Source organism: Ischnura elegans, chromosome X (assembly GCF_921293095.1).
Source record: "Ischnura elegans chromosome X, ioIscEleg1.1, whole genome shotgun sequence".
Taxonomy (NCBI): Eukaryota; Metazoa; Arthropoda; class Insecta; order Odonata; family Coenagrionidae; genus Ischnura; species Ischnura elegans.
The window spans coordinates 44,845,832-44,861,795 of NC_060259.1; the positions used below are offsets into that span (position 1 = coordinate 44,845,832).

Consider the following 15,964-nt stretch of genomic DNA (forward strand, 5'->3'; position numbering starts at 1 on the left):
GTTGTCAACCTGCTGCACTCCTTTTTCTGCAGTATATGATTCAATGAAGGAATTATTTTCTAGTTTGTGCTATAAAAGTCATGGCAAAAAATTGTCAAGGCAAGTTGGGAACAATGATATAAGCAAACATAAACAAATGGATATAACAGCAACCCAACAATGACATAGTCATGAAAATTCTCCATCTCTCTGGTTTACCTGGAACAATTTCTGATGTGACTTCTATGACATGGGCTGGAAAAATTCATTGATTGCATACATAGTGGAAGAAGTAAGAGTGGTTTGTGGGTTTTCAAATATCCACAAAAATGACCTATCGGGGGCACTGGAAAATATCAATTGGATGAAATGTGAACATAAGGCTAGCATATTGTAGTTTTGATGCCTGTTTTCACTGTGATCACATCTTGCCACTTTATATAGACTTAACTTCCCTTATTTTTACAAAGAATTAAGCTAAAATCTTAGCAAGTAGAACAATGTCAGATTTGCGTTGGTGATTTGTGATATTGAAATTATGTCTCAAGAAACTAAAGTGAGTGTCTCATCAGTCCGCTTTGTCTATTTATATGTTCCATAATTCTAGCATATGAATACTCTTTGTGATTGAAGGCTTAGGAAGTAGGAGGGAGGGGGTTTAGGAGGTTATGAGATACGGTTTAAAGTGCATCTATACCTCAAAATAAACCCTCCTGCCTCCCTGGGTGTGTACCCTCTAGAAATGTTATCTGATTACAGCCTTAAGGCCGGTTTACAGAACAAATTAGCCATAGATTAAGTTTAAGCTCTTGACGAAAAATTAGCTTCACAGCATTGGTGCATTTATAGGAAAAACTTAATATGTATTCTGTAACATTTACTTGGAGCTATCTATTATTCTTCCAATAAATTGGCAGCCAATTGCCGCCACAGCTTGTGCGAAGAGTTCCTGGGATCGCCATCAGGTCAGGAACTGCATTACTGCCAACCCTTTAATGTCCAACTCGACCTTCATCCTTAGGGTTATTAGTGACAAGTGAGACGTTGTTGTCAAGATTGTCGTCCTCACTTGACACTCATAGCCCTGAGGACAATGGCCGAGTCAGACATCGAAACGTTGGTAGCAGTACAGTTCATAACCCAGAGGCGATCCCTCTTCACGCAATCTATTCACCAGGAAAGCACCAAATCATTATGCTATTGCAGTATTAATATGAATTTTCCAGTTTATTGCTTCATCCTGAAGTATATCCATGTTATTTTTAATTCTGAGATGTCCTCTTCCATGATTCAAGGTTTGAGCTAACATAACACTGATAAAAAGCACATGAAAAAATAACTACCACAGCACACTTTCCAAAGTTATGTGCTAATTTTCTCATTAACATTACCTGGTTCTTTAGCTACTGTTTTTTATGAACACCACCCTTGATGTAAGGTATTTCACACTAAGTGCTCCCTAGTTTTTAATTTATTGTTAATTTTTTCCATAAACTGGTCTTTAATTATTATTAATATTTCTATATTATGTGAATGCTAGAGAAATCCTACAGAAAAATCACTTGCTTGAATCAGGCCAGAGAATAATTTTTTCTGTGGAGTTGTTCTGCATTATCCAATACTTAGAAAAGCTAACATTTTCAACATCTGTGAGGTATTTATATTTGCAAAAGGAATGACATCAATTCTAGGTCCTGAGGAGTAGGAATCTAACCACTACCACAGCATTTAGGGAGTGAATTTTCCCATCTCAGTGGGGGCCACCACCCTTTCTCTGCCAACTTTTCTTAATTCTTAAACGTATTATTGACCATCCATTCATTACTTGTAGACCATTTCTATTTTTGGGCTATTCTTCTTTTGAAACAATTATTTGTTAAATATTCCTTAAAATTTAAATCCCCGAAAAAGATCCCTGATACTCTGCTCCACTGAAGGAAATTTAAAGCAAGTTTATTAATGGCTATTTTCAGGTTTTTATGATTAACTAAATACATTGTTTCATTTGGTGATGATATAATAAGTGTGAATAATATCCTAAAGTCATTAACAATATGACCAATTAACCCATATCATGTAACTAATCAACCAACATAAGATCATACTAACCAATATATTCTACTTGAAATTTTAACGTGGTTATGTAAAAATGAAATAGTTATGAATGCTTTCCGGTTAACAGCAAATAACTATTTTTTTAAATCATTGCTCATTCCATAAATTGACCACAGCCACATGCTATGTTTATGAATTAAAATGTCGAGACAGTTTTCTTTGGAAAGGCATTGGGAGTCCTGCTGTTCAAGTGCACAATGGTAAGAAAACTGCCCTGAGAGGTGATTCAAAATGCCTCCATAGAGTTCTGCACTTAAGCTCCCATGAAGATTGAAAGAGTAAGGATACTTCTGTGTAAAGGTCTCCAGCATGAAAGGGTTGTAGTACATAAAGCCGGTTTTCAATTCATTTTGTCCCCATTATGCTGGTGTTATCTATTTGTTTGCTGCTGAACTTATATGAATTTTAATTCCCATTAAAGCTAGTATTCTCAAAGTGTTGATAGTTTTAGGTTGAAATACTGGGTAGATGTTCTTTAGGGGTTTTTTATTAGGTTTCGTTTGCGAAAGAGCATTAATTTTATATGCTTTTGAATGAACATGAAATCACACTGAAGCTATTTTAACTTTCGACATAATGAAATGTGTTTGAGAAGTGAAAGGAAGTAGTGTCATCTTTACTCTGGTAAAGAATAAAAGTTTGCCTGTCTTGTGTTGTATCTGTGGAACTACTGACATAGTCATGCCTTATAATGGAAGACATTTCAACCTGGCTCATTCCTCATGTAAATACTTGAAAATAATGCAGGTTTTGCCAGATTGTATGAAGTTAACCATTTCCTCAAAGCTAAACCTGAAACCACTGCCCATGTCTCATATTGGGCTTGTTTCATAGTTATTTCACAGTCATCTATGTCTATGGGTTTGAAGTCTTCTTTGGGTGCTTAATTTTTCCATCATTCTAATTTGTTTATTGTAATCAGAGTGTAGTTTGAGTGTACTTATGAAGTTGGTAGGACTTGCAGAGGCTTGCTGTTACCTATATACTACTCCATTTTTATATGAATGATCAATTTGATATTTCCTCACACTCCTGAACACTGTAGTACACAATTTTTTGGCTGAAACATGAAAACTTTGCTTTCCCTGTTTGTATTGATTTTCTTTGTAGACCAAAAACTACAAAGCTGTAGGTAATTAATTGTATTTATATGTGTTTGCATCTCCTTGATGTTAAAATCATTTAATTTTCTACGTTATCTGGATATGTTTTTGCCTTAGCTGCCAGGAATTTTCATTGTAAATTAATCATTTTTCAATTTGTTACTTTATTTTATTCATTGTTGTGTACATAATAGAGATTACAATTTCTAGGTTTCCTGTATGAGTGCTGGGGGTTTTACTGTTATCCTTTTTTTTACTGTGGGTAAGGATGTTGAAGTAGCTGCTTTTAATCGTAGGTATTTGTTTTAAATTCTGGACATGCCACATGAAATGTTCTGCGGAAACTACCGTATCATAAAAATACATCTCTGCCTTAATATAATAATGTTTTCAGCAGTAATTAGATAATTCTCAGTGACTCCTGTGTGTTAGAGACTTCATAGCAAATTTAAATCGCAATAAAAAGTATGTGGTCATCAACATTTTTGTTGTAATGATATGTATTGTACCATCTAATGCGTATTTCTTCATTTAGGAGTTAAAATTTACCTGAGAGCAAGAAAAATAATGGTTAAATTGTTTGGTGGTGTATATTGTCTCCCAAAAATGAAAACATGATAAAGAAATAAAGGAAAGCAAGATGTACTTTGTCTAACAAGAGGAGACCACGTACTTTTCTCTGCCTTTTACGATGTCGTATTTTTTATGGCATTCAGAATTGCGAACACATCACTGAACTGGTAGTGGTTCCATTGGATGGGCCTTAGTTTGGCTGTAATGAATTAATTTTCATGCAGTACTTTTAACAAGCCTTATATAATTCCAAAACAGCACACCTTTCTCTAGATGGGTTAGTTGGTGTATTGGTAGTGTCGTCAACTCTCACCCAGGGGACATGGGTATGGGGCCACAGAAATATATTTTGTCAGAATAGAAGTATAGAAATATATTTTATAATATATAGTATAATATATATAATATAATATAGAATATAAGTAACAGAAATATATTATAAAGCCACTTGCCACAGAAATATATTTTGTAGTCTTCATTTTGTTCATCTTGATTTGGCGACAAGTATTTATCAACTTCTGATTTAAAAATGAAAACCTTTTCTTGCAAGAGCACATACCATTAAGACTCGCGGCTAGCAGCAATATGTGGGCAGATGGAATAAACGAGAACACAAAACAAATATAAATTGCTGTATCTCTCAAACACTTGAAATTCACACTACCCCAGAGGGAGTTTACTTACAAAGTACTTATGTATTAAAAGAACCATTCTGAAATAAACTAACAAATAGGATAAAATTAAAGTTGATTATTTTAAATCAACAATTATGCCAAATGTATCTTGTGCTCGTGGCTTCCTAAAATCTTCCATAGCCCTTCCAGTATAATAACAAGAGGACCACCTACAAATGGCATTTCTTAAAAAAAAGCCATTGTTATTGCTTCCCATTAATATTCTGGTATGTTTTTGAGGAGGGTAGCAAGTCCATATCTCCGTGCTTGAAATGACATTTCTTAAATACATACCTAAATGACATTATGACGATTTAAAAAATTTCTCTTGAATATGCTTGCTGCAATTAGAATTAATGAAATAATTGTTGCCGTATGATCAAAAAGAAGACTAAAAAATATATTGCCATGGCAAAGGCCTTTACCCAGGCCCCCTGGGTGAGAGTTGATGATGCTACCTCTACACCAACTAACCCAGCCAGAGAAAGGTGTGCTATTTTGGAATTATATAAGGCTTGTTAAAAGTACGGCATGAATATTAATTAATTACAGCCAAACTACGGCCCATTCAATTGAGCCACTACCAGTTCAGTGATGTGTTTGCAATTCCGAATGCGATAGAAATACGGCATTGAAAAAGGGGGAGCAAGGTACATGGTCTCCCCTTGTAAGATGTAGTGTGCGGTACTCCCGACATGCCTTCTACCCGGCAACCACGAATGTACATTGTGTTGCATACTCTCACGGATAAGCCTCCCTCCTTAACTTTTTTTTCCGTTTTTCGCCACTGTATCAATTGCTAAGTAACTAAAACTAAAATCAAGACATGAATGTGTAAAATCTACATTAAACGCACCAAGCCTTATCTCTATGGCTCCAAACTTCAGAGAAAATAAAAGAAAATTGACACAAAAAGACTAACTGACATCCTACAAAATTAATATGCATACATAAATAAATGCTACATAATACTGTGTGTGTATAAAGAGATAGATTCACTTGTTTATTTTATTTTTTAAGTTCAATAATTTATTTGATCCATGATATAATATGCCATCGAAAACACAAGAATTTGTAATTGTACAGCTCCTTAGGTCTTTTCCATATTCCTACACCACCGACCGTTATTTCCCATGGTAATTTTTGTTGCTGGCATTTAATGCTTACTTACTCGTGCATAATTTTTCCTTCGATAGTATCTAGGTATGAAATGGTATCTATGATGCAAATACCCATTTTGTCATTGGTGACTATCTGCACTGATACAAATTAGATATGACAGAATCTGTAAATATGCTTTTAGTTTGACAATTTTTTTTCTTATTATATAGCATACTCTCACTTTATGATGCTAGTCCATTGCGGAGGATGGATTGTATAGAGAATTCCATCATATGCTGAACCTCCATTATTTCCAGATGAGGAATCAGTTTTGGCATCAGCAAATATAAATGTTGCTATGTTAAAGAATATTTTTCTGGAAAATATGGGTTAGAATTTCATAATTGAATACTTATTGTGCAAGTGGAAAAAAGATTGGCAAAATTTGTAATTTAATTAGCTCATGCTAATCAGTTCAGATTTTACCTAAAAACCATTGTAAATCGAGCGAACCATTCAGCAGGGTCTACTGTATTTGAAATATTTTTAAAGCCCATGCTAGTTATGACACATTTTCATAAAGGTACATCCTTGTGTGAAAACCAAACTATTGACACCTAAATTCCTTTGACATGTTAACCACCTCTGATTTTAGTGCATATTACTTCCAACAGTTATTTTTATCAGTTGTGTATCATTGGGCCATTGCCCTTACAAATATCATTGGAGATGAGTCTATAATGAATCTTACTCTTCATTTACTTTTTACTGTCTTAATGACTGACATGACGTCAGGGGAAAAACTTTTAGACTGACACCACACCAGTTATTGTGGCTGGTCATGCAGCACCGTTGTAAAAATGAGACAAATACATATGGGCACAAATAGTCAGGCTAGACTATTGTTAAGTGTGCCTTGACTGTGTAAGAGGAGAGTAGCAAATTATGAAACATTTTGTCACATTGTCACAATGATGAGGGGGACAGGGGAAAGGGAACCTGTGAATTACACCCTGCATCTGGCAGATCAAGATTTGTTATATCTTAAGTAGAGTTTTTTCCATTTTGGTTTGTTAGTGTTTCAGTTTTGTGGGTGTTTCTTAGCAAATTTTCTTCATCTGTTTGTTTCTTCCTTGTGACAACTTATTACAATTAGGTAATGAGTGACCTTATAACTGTACAAAGAAGGTAGCACAAACATGTTTTGTGAGAAAGAGTTTAAAAAAACTGCTACATTTGCAAGTAAATTGCTGCTAAAGATTAAAAAAAAAACTAAAAGTCATTTATGTATGATGCTGGGAGGGGGAAGACAAGTTATGCAATAGGGTGGTTTCCTTTTATTTTTTTATTGCCTAAATCGAAAGATTATTACTCCTGGAGTACACATTTCACACTTAGATTTTTAAATGACTATATCTATTTTTCGCGATTAAATGAAAAGTGAAAATTTTCGAGCGCACGAAAACGAGATGGCTAAGTATGAATGCCGGGAAAATCCCGAGTGACGTCATTCTGGTTCCCACTGCCACAAAGTGAGGTGACCTTGGGGCGAGGACATGTGCGCCGCTAGGTGCAGGCTGCTAGCAGGTAGCGCTTGGCTTAATTATGGAATATTAATACCTTATCAAACGAAGAAAACTTTCCGACCTTAGCCAGTTTTAATAATTATTAAGACATGTTTCCCTGAGCTCTGTGCATCATGCATGCATTGGTAACCTCAGACGATGTAAAACTCCTATCTACTCGTGTAGAAACTAGGTCCCTGTGACGTCACGTGGAGTGGCATCGCTTGTGCGCCAATCTGGCCTTTTTAAAATGAGGTTAAAATTGACCATTAGCATTCGTCTAAACTGGGATTTCTAAAACTAAATAATTTGTAATGAATACACTAATGGTGGGTTAGGAATCGCGATCAATGCCTTTCGTTTTCTTTGATGAAGGAAAGTACCCTATTGTTTGGAGTGTGTCAACCCAAACAATTGCTTTGTTTATGGTTATGATACTAACCATTAGTCAATGAGGGTGATGTGTTGAACAAAGCAACGTGTTTTCCTTCTTTTTAATTATTCTACTTTCTTATTTTATTTCTGCAGAAGAATCAGTATGTTATTTTTCATTGTGTACTAAGAAAAAAATGAAGAGAGGCAAAGGGCATTTTTTTATGTTGATTTATTTCTTCTAACGTCTTCAATTTGATGGAGAAAGATTTTACTTGGTCATTCAGTTGTACATAAACTCAGAATTTTCTTAATTTTGCCCCAAAATTTGCTTTTTATTTTGTGAAAAATATGTAACATTATATGTTTCATTATTTAATATAATTGCACTATGGTTTATTTTCTGATTTTATTTGAAAAATAAGTAAAATATGGAGGGAAACTGAAAAAGGGAGATAATAGAAAAAAATCCCTCCTCCCTCTCAAAACAATGCATGCAGAAGCAAAAGTTGCCAGATGCCACTCGGGTGCCCAAGCAAGTGGTTCTGGTTACCTGTGGTACCAGAAATCCATTGCGATTTAATCACTTCATGCCACATGATTATGACCAGCATGATGCGATAGGAGCTTTCATTGCCAGTCACTGTGATCATGGCAGTCAATTTGTTAAAATATTACTTTTGAGTTGGCTATTATCAGAGAGGTAGGGAACATTTTCTAATAATAATAATTTATATTTACTCCATCATACTAATAATTCTACTCCAATAACAGCAAAATTAGGGAAACTACTGGAAATTTGATTGGAGCATAAGCATATGTTCTTAGGAAGCAGATTATTAAAGTGGTGTTTACTTTGTGCGAATAGATAGGTGGCTGGAGAAGAATCCCAAATACCATTAGTTATGAGAATCACAGTTTTAAAAATGATAATCTAAAAAAAGCAAGAGATATATATTTTCAAATATTTTAAAACTTGTGTGTAGTGTAAAAACCACAATCATCTATTACTCTGATAATTTAGGAGAAAAATTAAAATAAGGGGTCCATGATGATTTTTTAAATGAGAACTCATCTGATTCAGTGTAGAAATTAAGTCATACTATTCTTACTCTAAAAATTGAGTGGAAGCCGATAGTGATCATATTTTAGTTTTGCTCTATTTCTGAAGAAATGATCTATATACGCAAGATTTTTAGAGAAAATCATTGGAGTTAAAATTCTCTTAAAAGTTAAAATTTTTCTTGCATGTATTTGAAATATTTAATGGGATAATTTGTGTGAAACGCTGTAAATTTGTTCTATACATGCAAAAAGGCTATTTATTAGTTCAATCCCTACACCAATAATAAAAACCTGAAATATTTCACCTCAAGGTCATATTGCCTTGATAGAAGAAGATGATGCTTGCATAAGTGATCTTACAATAGAATTTTCCATATTTGGGTTTGGCATGCATCAAGGTTGGAATGATTTGTCCATGTGATATGTGTTGCATGTAGGATAAATGGGCTACACATGAGGTCTGGTGGAAAAGTAATGATTCTAATGTCACTGTAGACTGGCTTGTAAAAGTTACATGTTCTTCTTCACCCTCTTTCTATTTAGATATATACTCTATTCATGTGCCTTTATTTGTTGCATTCATGAGGTATTAATTTTTTGCCTCTCTATTAATTATCCTAATTCTAAGGTGCATTACAAAATGCATTCTCATTTCTCTATGCCACATTTTGTTTGACTGAAAAATTTTACCGCTATAATGTAATAATGATGTAGGCAGTGCATTAAAAAAATGAGTTCACATTATTCTAATCCAAAATTGGGAGTGGATACATTTTAGGAAGAGAATAAGTAAATATGGAGATGATTAATTTGGGGCTATTTCTTTTCTTTGTATACCATCAGGGTAGCTTTTGCCTTGTCTGGTAAATTTTTATGTGGGGAATTGCACCTAGTAGCTGTAATTCTTTTCCTGAGGATTCTTTTCTCTAGAATATTAATTTAAAATTCCATTGCGGACAAATTGTCCGCATGACATACTTCACTATTATTGAATGTTCCATGGCCTGTTTATTACTTTGATGGAAGTCCTTCTTTTCCTTACGAATTCACCGTAGCAGGATGTAATTTTAAGGAAATGAGTATGTTCTTTAATCTAACCATCTATTATAGCTGACTAACTTTCATGCCAATTTTGATTTTTTTTTTACTTAAGAATATTTTTCTGATAGTCTAAGTTTCTGGAGGAGTCAAGAAAGGAAGCCAACAGTGACCATATTTCATAAATTATCAGTTCATTCATTGTTTTACATGAGAACCAATCATTGTTGTCATATTTTATTGTAATGCATTTTTATTGACTGGTTATCAACCTTTGATGTTAATCAGTACATTGATGCATGTTCTACAGTGGCAGTTTAGTTACTTTTCTACTTAATATTTTCATAATCCAAATTTTATGAAGCACATATTAGCCTCAACAACCTGGGAATTGATCTTATTGCTCACAATTTTAGCAACCACTACAAGTTCTATTTTATTTTTTGTAGCCTTTTCTCCCTTTCAAAACCTTTAAAGTAAATTTTATTGAATATTTAGCCTTACTAAGTATTGCACTATATTTTATTTCCCCCAGTATATATTTCATGGTTTGTGTGGCATTTCATGTATGTAGATAAAATGATATATTCTCCTAAATTTTTCATCTTTACTTTTGACATTTCTGCTTATGGCACTATTTCCTGTTCCAAAAATTTCTTTTTTCATCATTTGCATTGGAAATTCTGTCTTACCTAATTGCTGTACGTCATAGTTATGTAGTATTTTCTAAGGAAACAAATATAAATGCTTGAGTTCAGCATAAATATACCCTTGAACTGGCAGCAGCAGGCCCTCCCTTGAGTCCATAGGGTTGACTTACTCCTTTTGAAATATGCTCCCCTAATTTGGCATTACTTCGTGGAATTTTTTAATATTCATGCTAATGTCTTGAAATTTTCAACGTTTTTTGCCAAAGCACTAGTTTCAATTTGTATTTTTTTGTGGTTTTGAATTCCCCATGACTTGAAAATCATAGTCATGATAATGTAGCCCTATATATCAGCCTTTTGAGCTTACCCTCATTTATAGGTTACCAATTGATCACTTTATTGTCCTTTAAGTACTTTATTATGCCTTTGTTATGGAGAAGCACATGGTGTAGAATTTGTGAAGTGAAAGAAGCACTCATTTTCTTAAGTATAAAATTACTGTGATCTTAATTCATCTAGTGATTGTGTGATTTCACTCCTTAATGAAACACTACTTTCGTACAAATTCGTATATTTTTAGATTACTGCCAATTTTAATCTGCCTATAAGGCCACTCAGTTATAAAACACCATTCAAGAAATAGTTCATTCTTATTGTCTGTCTTCCCACAGTAAATCATGAATTCATTAAGTATAAAAATACATTGCGCACAGTTGATATATTTTGGTGATATTTTAAAAAACTTTTTCCATGTTTGAATCTGCTGACACATGAAATTTCTTTTGCTTTTCACGATTACCCTCTAGATAGGAACCTTTAATTTTCCTGTATTTTTGCATCATCTTTGTTTTCGCCTGTGATACAAATGCTTGTGATTTCTCTGTTCCCTTTTCTAGAAGTACCTCTCTAATGAGTATGATAGGGATGCCTAGTGTCATCTATGGGGCAATTGGTCTTTTTCTTTGTATATTTTCTATGTTTTCTAATGTATCAGAACTTTGAGGAAATGGCATTGGGTTAGAAAGTATGCTGAAATTAGGATTAGGATTTTTCAAATTAATTTTTACATCTTTAGCAGAGCAACAGATGTGAATATTTGGTGAAACAGTCAACTTTTGTCGAGTGGTAATCAGTGAATCTGACTATGTAGTGTGAGAGGCTCAAAAATATAAGAACTCAAACTTCAAGAATGCTATGAAAGTTATCAAGCAATTTATTGAGAATAATCTGTGAAGTATTAGCTGTTTTCTCCTAGCTAGCGTACAATATGATTGATTGAAATTTCATGTTGTTACTGTTTAGTGATGACATTGCATTTTGCTGCTTAATCACTCACAGATTTTCGTGTTTTGTGGACAAAAGATAAATCCTATTATATAGGTTTAGTGGTTACCTTCTGGTTTTATTATCATGTGGGCTGTGAAATATGCAGTGTCTTTGGTCACAGGTGGCTATGTGCTTGAACAGTTGTGCTTGAGTTCATTTCATATCATTCAACAAATTGATACTGCACTCATAATGCTGAGTGAACCAAACTTCCCAAAATAATAATATTTGGAACTAGAAGGTTTCTTGGCTATAGTCAATTTGAATGATGACTTGTACTCACTGATGAAGTGCTTTCCATTGTGAATCTGGGAAAAGTAATTCTCTTAGGCACCATCCTTAGTCAGAACCTTCATTTTGTCGTGGTTATTCATTGTTTATAATTTGAAATATTAATTTAAGTTCTGTAATAATGTTAAACCAATGACGAACCAAGTTTTTCCTCCAAAATGCCGTGTAGAATTAACGTTAGCATTTTGCTCAGTCTATTTCTAAATATTTGATGAATTCTTATGCTCATGGCTGTTTTTTCCAAGTTCCATCAGAACTCACTGTCACTCTCTACATTATATCTTCAGACTTATATCTCTACAATTGTACATTCTGTAAGCCATCAAATTGTTGACATTTCGCCATAGTTGGGCTTAAAAACAGTCACATTTTCTTTGACTACCTATATAGTACTGTGGACTTACAAAGTCTTAAGTGTTCAAGAGTATTGCATACTTAAGCTAAATTTGTTTATGTCAACACTTTGTTCCCATGTACCATCTTGATATGATGTAGTGATATTTGACTATTCATGTGAGTTATGGGTTCTTTAATCTCACAATCCAAGGCTTGGTTAATGAGAATCATTTATTTTTATCAATTCAATTCTTCATGAAAATTATCGTGAATGAATTTGTGGTCATAGGTTTGTGGTCTCTTTGTCTGTGGTGGCAATTATTCAACAAATTGGGTCCAAGATAAAATTTCTATCTGTCAGTACAAAGTTCTCAATTTTGTCTCCTTTATTGCTTCTAAGTGCTCATTAATGTGTCACATTTATAGAAAAAGTAGTATTTTTTTTAAATTAGAGTGTAATTCAACTTGGGAGTGTAATTTTTTTACAGAAAATCCTTGAAGCTTAAAGAGAAATTGGTCACACAAAGCAAAACAAAAACTAAATTTTCTAATGGCATTCTTCCTAAATTATAAAATGACTTTTCATGGGATGTGATGTTAACTACACTAGGAAAATCTACCATACTACTGACATTTTTTTCACAGCTACATGTATACCTATGATCACTTATTTTAGGATGGCAATATCCTGTCTATCATTATCAACAACCATGGTTTTTTTATCGTACATCCATCTATCAAACAATGCTTCCCATTTTGGTTGCATGATCCTCTGTGTGATTGATGTGTGGTATTCTTGTCTTCAAGGCTAGTTAATAATTTGGAATGTCCCTCAAAAAGCATGACCACTGATATAACTGGTGTATTACCGTGTGGTGTTGGCTTGTAAAAAATATCTAACTTTGGTTTGCTTAATGCACATCTTTTCCTACTTGTTGATTTTGGCTGTCTTTTCACTTAGGAACATCCAGTTTGATGTTGTTCTCATAGCCACATTATTGAGCTGTGCACAGAGAATACAATAAGATAAAGTTCCTTCTAATAAATTGGAAGAACAAATACTTGTTATTGGTTGTGTCTGTTAGCTTGATGACTATCATGCTTGCTTTAAATGGTCACTTTAAAAGGAAGATTTTGATGTTTATGGATCAACTTGAGTGTGTTACAATTCTGCATTAGTGTTTATTTTCATTGCAATTTGTTGTGATTTACAAAATGGAAGTACATCAGCATAAATGTTTTTTTTTGTTGCAGAGTCATAAATGAGAAATGGAAGTAGCATGCTTTGGTGTTTTAAAACTGTTATTGTTTCGTTATATGCATTTAGTAGGCTATGTACATTATGTATAATTGTTGTCTAATGAGTGTGTTTTTGATCATGAAAGCAATCACTGCATCAGGGTCATGTTAATTTATGTAGGGCACCCATTCCTTCTGTTGTTGTTGTTACTAATTGTTGGTCTTGTCTTTCTTCTTTCCTGTCAACGTGTTGGCTGTGTGATCAAAGGCTTTCAGATCGGTGAGTGTTGTGCTCTTTCTGCTTCTACAAGCATACAAACCCTGAAACCATCTAAGCAATGCTTTTCCCAAGAATATTGTTTGTGCATTTTGTGTTGAGTGGTGTTAAAATATAGATACAAAATGAAAAATCTTTCTATATTAGTGTCGTCTGTTGCTTATTATTTCACTACAACATTGCCATTCATAATCTCAATTAATATCCATCCCTAAACAATTCAGAACAAGCTACCTCCTCTGCTTTTTCTCTGTGCTTTACTGTACTTAATGTGAAAACTATGATTTTCCACTATTGTTAATTGTATTTCAATGTTTTGGTGTCAACATTTCTAACTCCTACTTTCTCTCTTCCCTTCATTTAAAAACAGGACAAAGTAAGTAATGTGACTTTTGTATATTGGTAGCTTTTTTTGAGAGGCACATAGAACTGTAGTTTCCCTGCTTATCTGCATCCAGCATGGAAATCCACAAACACTTAGGATAGATAGAAATTATTCAAAATACATTATGTAGGAATGGAAGAGTACATAAGAGATAGTTTACTAACATTAATCTACAATGAACTTTCACCAATGTTAATGAGGTACCTAATCCTAATATTTGTTGACGTGAACACTTAAACATATGGTCACACAGAATTTAAAAGTGAAATGCTAATTAAGCTTTACTCAATAAGTTTATTTGGAAATACTTTCATATATTTGATTGCATGGTTAAGTCGTCATTTTTTTACAATTGAATGAATATTTGAGATGTTTTACACTGCTGGGAATAGGCATTGTACACTCTAGCCTTAAGATGGAGACTGCCTGGAAGGAAGAAGTACATCAATCCGATTTTTTTCCTGTATGCAATGTAGTTTATTATGTTGGCAAGGGAAATTAATTTCGATTAAATTTGGTATATTGGTGATGCTTGAATGCTACAGTACTTTTTTCTTTTTTCAAAACTAAGAATTAATTGAAAGCTTATAGGTTTTTTAGGAAAACATGTGTTTGCATCACTAAAATAGGAAAGTGATATACAACCTGATAATGAATCCCTATTATAAAGATAAAGGTTACAGTTGGTGAGTGAAGTAGAAATCTTAAGGAACTAGCTACTAAGGATTTTAAGGAAGATGTTGATATGTTTTTAAACAGTATAGGAGAACTTCTTGTAAGTTTTTGTTAATGTATGTGGCAGCGACTGTACTTCAGAATGGGTGAATCTAACGAATGTTAAAGAGGGGCAGATGTTGATTATTGATATGTTGAATCTCAAATGTATAGGTTTAATTGAGTCTCAAACCTGTGGCTTCCATAGAGTTTAATTGAATTTTTGTCTCCTTGTCCCATCTGTAATTATGTTTATAATCTCTTAATCAATGGCTTTTATGGAATAGCAAAGCCATGAATTCGATTGGATTTCATCAGAACTGAGAATACATGCTCTATTCCTAATAGTGATGGTAAGCTTAAACTTTTATTGATATTGAAAGAGAAAATCTTGTAGCAATTTGTGTCAAATGATCAAGTTGATTAACAAATACTAATATACATGAATAAAACAATGCTCATCGGATACTAATATAAGAATAGCTTTTTGATTATATTATGCTACAATATCTCAACAGTTTTAATGCAATAGATATTATCTATTTCGATTTAATTCAAATCTTTTTAAATGTAGTTATGCTTAACATGATTTTTATTTGTAAAAATCGATAAATTTTTATGCAGAAGAACTTATGGAAGGTGAGCTTTATTTATTATAGCTTTTGAAAACATTTTGTTAAGTTTATTGTGTGTTTCATTTTTATTGTTTGTTCAGCCAATATTTGGGCGTACACCTTTAACAAAGAGTGGGTGTATTTCTACCATGAGGGCCATTTGAATTTCATGGTCATTTTGTGGCTGTTTAACTTGTTATTGTTTATTTAACCGATTTCAGTTTTTACTTTTTCGTATGTGCTTATAATCTACGTTTTGAAAACAAATTGACAAAAATAGAAGCTGGTAGTGCCAGCCTTGAATTACTTATCAATTCATTTACTTATTTCACCAAAGACCAAAGTCTGCATTCTTTCGGTGCTACTGCTTCAGTTGTTTCTGATGACAACAGTTTCACTGTCACTGCTGCCAGCGTCTTCAGGTCAAAGATGCTGGTCCAAGATTTTTGTCCTCCTTATATAAGGGCTTGGTCCCGCCAGTTGTGGCTGCTGCTCTCTCATCGGTCCGTTTGATTAGTCTCCTCCAAGTGGTAGCCATCGTCCCTAT

At 33.6% G+C, this 15,964-nt stretch overlaps 1 protein-coding gene across 1 annotated transcript in view; it reads left to right on the forward strand.

The window, feature by feature from the left end:
- The window catches only part of LOC124171143 (calcium-dependent secretion activator), a gene marked incomplete at its 5' end in the record, with an annotated part of 262,640 nt that overhangs the window by 210,431 nt on the left and 36,245 nt on the right, over positions 1-15,964 (forward strand). Inside the window, 2 exons of the mRNA XM_046550281.1 lie at positions 13,696-13,707; positions 14,075-14,080. Coding sequence (XP_046406237.1) covers positions 13,696-13,707; positions 14,075-14,080 — 18 coding nt within the window. The remainder of the gene's footprint in view (positions 1-13,695; positions 13,708-14,074; positions 14,081-15,964) is intronic.